Below are 6,940 nucleotides of genomic sequence, written 5' to 3'. Positions count from 1 at the left end.
GGCCGAGGCCCCGGCCGGACAGCACTCCAGCCCCAGCCCATCCTGTCCCCCAACACAACCCACCCCCTACCAGTGCCAAGGCCACCTACCTGCTCCCCCGTCTCCCCAGGCTTCCCGGGGAAGCCATCCAGGCCGCGCTCCCCCTGGCAAAGAAAGAGAATGAAGAGAAGGCCAGATGCACACCACGGTCAGGGTCACGGAGAGGCAAGCAGAGGCCGAGTGTCCGACTGGACGCGGCTCCACTCTCCCCCGGCGCCTTCGGCTACAGGACATCCACACACACTCGCCACAGCCCAGCGATTGAGTGCGTTAGGGACCAAGGAGCATGTGCCAAAGGTCAGAGAAACCAGGTTCCTGGCTGCTTTTCGTCCCCCGAATCTGTGACCGCGGGGCGGCCACGGAGCCTCTCTGAACCACAGTCTCCTCATGCCCCGGCCGCCGTGGGGGTCCTAGGAAGGCCCGTGTGGGTGGGGTTCCTGCCTCAGGTATTCAGGTCTCAACCCCTCCACGCTGAGCCCACTGACTGCAGCTCCGAGGCTCCGACAGCAGAGGGCACGCCTGTCCGTCCAGAGCCCAGACCACCTCCCACCCCCGGGCCTGGCTTACCTTCTCTCCGGGAGGCCCGGCCATGCCGGGAGGGCCAGGCCTTCCCTAGGGGGGAATGGGGGACACCTGTAATACTGTCAGCAATAACAGAGACACTTCTCAATGCGGACACATCACTTTGAACACGTGCACGTCACTCGTGACCTTTACGTTCATGAACACACGTCCATCGCTGAGGTGAGGATGGATTTAAGGTGCTGTGTTGAGGCAAGCAGAGGCCGAGTGTCCGACTGGACGCAACTCCACTCTCCCCCAGCGCCTTCGGCTACAGGACATCCACACACACTCGCCACAGCCCAGCGATTGAGTGCGTTAGGGACCAAGGAGCATGTGCCAAAGGTCAGAGAAACCAGGTTCCTGGCTGCTTTTCGTCCCCCGAATCTGTGACCCTGGGGCGGCCACGGAGCCTCTCTGAACCACAGTCTCCTCATGCCCCGGCTGCCATGGGGGTCCTAGGAAGGCCCGTGTGGGTGGGGTTCCTGCCTCAGGTATTCAGGTCTCAACCCCTCCACGCTGAGCCCACTGACTGCAGCTCCGAGGCTCCGACAGCAGAGGGCGCGCACACCCCACTTGAAGCCAAACCCCCCTGAGCCTGTCTTCTGTGCTGAAGTCCTGAAGGTTCTGAATTCTGGCTGTTGCTACACACATTTCACATGGGAGGGCGTGTGGTGTGTTTTTTCCGTGCCGCTTGCTCCGAAAAGGTGCTATTACCCCTCAGAGGGCGTGGGCTGATGCAAGATGCCCGGCCACGAGGCTGGCAGGCAGTGGCCAAGTGGACGGACGATGATGGCTCCCTCTGGCCCAGCTCTGCGGGGCAGCTGGGCAGGCCGATCGCGAGGGGAGATGGAAACTTCCGTCTTGCGGACGTAAGGGATCTGGTCGGCGAGACTATAGACTGTTCTGAGTACCCGTCAGATCCCAGAACTGGGAGAGAGCCTGAGGGGTCACACGGCCGGGCCCCTGACAGTGGGAACTGGTAGGGGTGCAGGGAAGGGCCTCCGTCACCAGAGCTAGTGCTGGGGTCAGACCTGCCCCCAGGCTGAGCCAGAGGGCCAGGCTCACACTCCTCCCTCTCCTCCCCTCCTCTCTCTGTCTATCTGTCCATGTTCTAACACATGCCACACGCTGCCCGCACCATTCTCGGGTTTTACAGGTGGTCACGCTCTTACTGCGCAGAGCAGCCTCCTGTGCAGTGAAGTCCTCCCGGCCTGAGGGAGTCCGACCCTCAGGAAAAATACCCCCGGAGCCACGCTGGGCCCCAAGGCAGGCAGGGCCCAAGCCCCTGAGCAGGAGGCCCCGGGACATGCCGAGCTTCCTCTCCCAGCCCTGACCTGGAGGGGCCCGTGCACCCCACAGGCCTGTGCACACACGCACACACACACACATGCATACGTTCGCACACACGCACAGACACACCCGCACATACATGAACACACGCACGCGCACACGCACACACAAGCACAGCGCAGACGGCCCAGCGCCCTCTTCCTTTTCCCACGGGAAGCTGCGTGAGTGTGTGGAGCGACTGCACATACCTTTTCTCCTCGGGCTCCCCTCTCCCCTCGCTCTCCCTGGAGACCCTGGGGGGAGGGGGGAAGGTTAGTCACAACATCTTGGTCCAGCTTCTGTCCTCACCGTGGGGCGGTGCACGGCTGCGTGGGACGGGGTGAGGAGCCCCCCCATGAGCCTCCCCTGCACCCGGCAGGCTGCTCTCCCCCTCAGCCTGCCAGGGGAGGGGCTCCTGGCTGGTCCCCTGGGCGGGGTGACCCAGGGCCTCCCGGCGATACTGCGACACACCTGGCCCCTGAGCTCATCTGGCCAAGAGCAGGCTCCTGAGTCAGGCCCACGGCCGCCTGGTGCTGCGACCCGTCACCGTCACTCCACCGAGGTGTGCAGGACGGTGGTCCCCCGTGGATGGATGGGGGAGGGGGGCTTATCCAAGAGCCTGGGTCTCCCACCCCCAGAGAAGGGGACAGACCAGCGTGGTACTTACAGGAGCCCCGACGTGGCCGGGAGGGCCGGGAAGTCCAGGCGGGCCCTGGAACCCCTGTGCGGAGAGTCACAGGTTTGTGAGCGGGAAGCAAGGGCAGGCGCCAGGCCACGCTCAGCCATTCCGCGTGGGGGTGTTTCCAGAAGGCTCTGGTACAGCCTAAGTGTATAAGATACCCCCCCGCCGCTGCTGCCATGCTGCTCCCCAGGTCCCACCGAGACCCCAGACCACTGCCCCCCAAGACCCGCTGCTACCCCCTGCCTGGAGGGCCAGGACTCACCCCCCATCCGCCCAACTGCACGGACTAGCGACCAGTGTGTCTGAGCTCTGATGAGGCCAGTGCAACCATTCCCACTTCCACTTGCCTCCTGACCTGTGCCCCTTGCCCCGACCTGTGCCCCTTGCCTCCTTATCTGTGCCCCTTGCTCCCTAACCTGTGCCCCTTGCCCCTGACCAGTGCCCCTTGCTTCCTGACCTGTGCCCCTTGCCCCTTGCCCCGTGCCCCTTGTGCATGATCAGGCCAGGACATACGCACGGCCCCCGATGCCCATGGCTGATTCCTGCAGCGCTCACTCTGCCACCGGCCCGTGCAGCCTGGCCGGGCCCCAAGGCTCCTCTGTCACCTGCACCATGAATGGCTACAGCCTCTAAGTAACTGATCTGGCCATTTCTATTAGAAGCTACTCAAGTTCAAAGGCGCATTTCCTCAGCAAAAGGTGTGCAAACCTGTGTCCTCTCTCCCTCTGAGAGAAATGGAGGACACAGGGGAAACCACTTCGTTGACTTTGGTGGAAACGAGTGACATCGGAAGCCGCCTGGGGCCGTGAGTGGGGAGTATGTACACTGCGCTGCCCGGGGCGTGGAACGAGGGCACGGCCCAGGAGAACGGCACCTCCGTGCTGCTGTGGGAGGGTCTCTGGTCTCTTGTGGAATGAAGCAGGTAAACGCAGAGCACGGGGCTTCATTTTGTAAGAATTTAGGAAAAGTTGCCCATGGACAGACACACAGGGAGGGAGGCACCTGGCCCTCCCCCCACCGAAAGCTGTCAGTTTGCATCAAACTCGCCCCCTGGGACATGAGAACACAGCCGCAGCGACTCACCCGCATGCCCACCTCGCCAGGCAGTCCCGGCTCTCCAGGCTCCCCCTGCACACACAGGACAAACAGCATCATCAGGACCCAGGGGCCTGGGCCCAGCCACACAGGCAGTGCCCACCTGGGGCCCAGTCCTGGAGCTCAGGACACATCGCGGGGCAGGGCAGCCCCGTGGTCAGAGCCCAGGCCCCTGGAGCCTCCTCCTGGGAGCGAAGGAGCTGGCCTTGGTTGGGAGGTGTCACCCACTGCGTTGCCTGCGCGGAGGCTCTCGGAAGGGCGGACGGGCAGTGGGCAGTCGAGCCACGGGGGCAACAGGAGGCTCTCCTCACAGAGGAGCAGCGGGGGTCTGGAGCCTCGTGGGCCTCCCCTTTCTCTCCTGTCTCCACCCAGACCTCCCGTCCTCAAGTGCTAAAGGCGGTGGGCTCAGGGGGCTCCCCCATAGGGCTCCCACACTGAGGCCTGACCACTGTGGCTGCAATTGTGAAGGGAGCCAGGGTGGCACCCAGACCTGGTCTCCGCTGGGTTCTCGGTAGAAGGCTGAGTCTGGAGTGGAGACCTCTCTGTCCGGGTCCCAGAGCGGGTTCCGTGTGGAGGTGGAAGGGGTGCGGCACAGGGAGGCGGGCTGGCCATGCGGGGGACAGTGCTGTGCGAGTCCCACCCCAACTCCTCCAGCTACACATGGGGGTCGTGGGCAAATCCCTCCCCTTGGACCTCCATTTGGTTCCAAGTCTGGGCATTGGGGACACGCCCTCCCGTGCAGAACTGACTGAGAAACAGTTTCTAAGCGCAGGCAGGCGAGGCCGGAGCCGCTGCCGGTGCTATAACCACAGGCTGCCCTCCAGGGGCCCGGGAAGACGCCTGGCCCTGGCAGAGGCCATCTCAGCGGAGGGCAGGGGGTCCTGGCCTGGCGATGCCCTGTGGGGAGGGCGGTAGGAGCACACGTACCCGCACGCCTTTGCTGCCGTCTCTCCCGGGGGGGCCGGGCGGGCCCAGGGAACCCTAGGAAGAGAGAGCACAGCGTGAGCACAGGAGGCGGCGCTGGGACGGGCTCCTGGCATGCCGGCACCAGGGGACAGGCGGGCAGGATGGGCCCAGGTGTGGCTGCTCAGAGGTTACCCCCACCCCCTCCCCCACCCGCCTGCACCTGGGCAGCACCTCGGAGGGTGAAAGGCACAGACGTTCTGGCTTCACGTGGGACCTGCTGTGCCGGCTCACAGTGTAGCAGGACCCGGAGATCTGCCTGCAGCTGAGCGTGGGTGAGAGGAAGGGCCACCTCCCTGCCCTGTGCGCAGCGCGGCCACCTGGCTGCCAGCTCAGGGCCACGCGGAGAGCAGAGCCCGGGCCTGAGGCCACAGGGCCAGACAATTCTTTGTCGGGGCTGCCCTGGCTGTGAGGTGGCCACAGCATCCCGGTGCCATAACCAAGACTGCCTCCAGATACTGCCAAGGGCCCCTGGGAGGCAAGACGGCCCCCGTTCAGAACCCGCCGGCTAGCGCAGGCATTTCATTTACTTCGAAGCTGGGCTGGAGATCTCCGCTGGACCGAGACACACGCAGAAGCTGGTGACCGGCACCCTGAGGGGCAGCGTGGGGTGAAGGGAGACCCAGGCCAGGCCGCTCACCTCCCTGCCCCTCCCCCGTGCACATTGCCCCAAGGGACCAGGGCACCTTAAAAGCAGGGGACTCAGGCTCCCGGGCCAGGTCCCACCCGTCTGATTCAACTCAGGATCCCGCCGAGACCACCAGCCCAGCCTCCCTGGCCCTTTCCGTGTGATCCGGAGCGCATTGATGCTCCTGTGAGGAGGGGCCGGGGCCGCGGGCAGGGGCTCGGGGAGCCCGAGAGGAGGGGCGGCCTTCCTCAGAGCAACACGAGGAAAGACGGGGACCCACTGGCAAGCACTGCACCCAGGGGGTGTGGAGGGGAGACGTGCTCCTTGGTCCTCGGGGATGCAGGGCAGGTGAGCCCTTTGGATGCCCCCATGTAACCTCTGCCACTGAGCAGAACCAGTGAGGCCCCTGCTGGTCCTGTCTCGGCCGTACCCGTCAAAGGAGTGACACTAGGGACGGCTCCGCCCAAGGTGGCTCGAAAGATGCTGTGACGAGGCTTTGCACACAGGGGGGCTGGAAACCGGCATCAGTGCCGCCATTTACGTTAAACGATCCAAACCTCATCCTCCCCCTGTGAGAAGGAAATCGCTCGCCCGGCCGGCACTGCTCAGGGGTTGAGCATCGACCTATGAACCAGGAGGTTGGGGTTCCATTCCCAGTCAGGGCACAGGCCCAGGTTGTGGGCTCCATCCCCAGTGTGGGGCGTGCAGGAGGAAGCCGATCAGTGATTCTCTCTCATCATTGATGTTTCTCTCTCTCTCCCTCTCCCTTCCTCTCTGAAATCAATAAAAATATGTTTAAAAAAATAGAAGGAAACCACTCAGGGTAAGAGGATGACACTAGATAAGCCCGCGAGTCCCGTTACGCACCCTGTTCACACTGGCGGCTGTGACTCCAAGTCCGGCCGTGAGCCCAAGTCAAGGCCCCACCCTCCCTGTGTACCCGCACCCTGCCTGTGAGCTCACTGGGAGCCGCCCGGATAGGGACATCTGGCAGGAAGTGGCCGCCACACCCAGGTGTTGGAACCAGAGCTCCAGGAATTGGGCGGTTACCTCATTGGGCAAAACACCGAGGAAAGGAGCCAGCACCCATACTTCTGGTCCATGAATGGCCGGGGCCTTTCTCTAAATGTTCACCAAGAGGCTGCTCGTGGCAGGAGGGGTGAGGTGAGCTCTTCACCACCTGGGGGAGCCAGGCCAGCACTTCGGGTGGGGTCCAAGAGGCCCTCTGGGCCGCGGTCCTCAGGGGGGCCTGGCGCCGGCAGCCTCGGACTCTGGGGTGCAGCCCAGCAAGCTGCTCTCACAAGCCGCCCAGGCCGTTGGGGCGCTCAGTCAGTGTCTGAGAACCCTTCTCAGCACTGCTAAGCGCAGGCTGGGGAGTTGGACAACAGTCCAGGTCCAGGCTCGGCCACGTAGACAGACAGGCTCCCTTGCTCCCGCTCACAAGGTTGGTAAGCGATAAACGGGGACAAGAACGCCCCCTAAGCTGAGGCGCGGGTGCAGCAGCCCTTACAAACACCGGTGCTGCCAGCATCCTCGGATGCTCGGTGAGCCGTTCCGGATGAACTGGAGAGAGGAAAGTACAGCTCCCCCTGTACGTCAGCCACCTGGAATGCACTTTCTAATAACGCCCCCCCCCCCAA

General features: G+C 63.9%; 1 protein-coding gene across 1 annotated transcript in view; it reads right to left on the bottom strand.

Annotated features, from left to right (window-relative positions):
* COL22A1 (collagen type XXII alpha 1) overlaps positions 1-6,940 on the bottom strand; it is a 109,580-nt gene that overhangs the window by 67,186 nt on the left and 35,454 nt on the right. The window contains 5 exon segments of the mRNA XM_015561428.1: positions 90-143; positions 2,142-2,186; positions 2,600-2,653; positions 3,698-3,742; positions 4,637-4,690. Coding sequence (XP_015416914.1) covers positions 90-143; positions 2,142-2,186; positions 2,600-2,653; positions 3,698-3,742; positions 4,637-4,690 — 252 coding nt within the window.

The sequence above is a fragment of the Myotis davidii genome, unplaced genomic scaffold (genome assembly GCF_000327345.1).
Source record: "Myotis davidii unplaced genomic scaffold, ASM32734v1 scaffold30, whole genome shotgun sequence".
Classification (NCBI taxonomy): domain Eukaryota; kingdom Metazoa; phylum Chordata; class Mammalia; order Chiroptera; family Vespertilionidae; genus Myotis; species Myotis davidii.
Note: the sequence above shows the minus strand (reverse complement) of the source record. Positions and strands in the feature narration are given on the sequence as shown.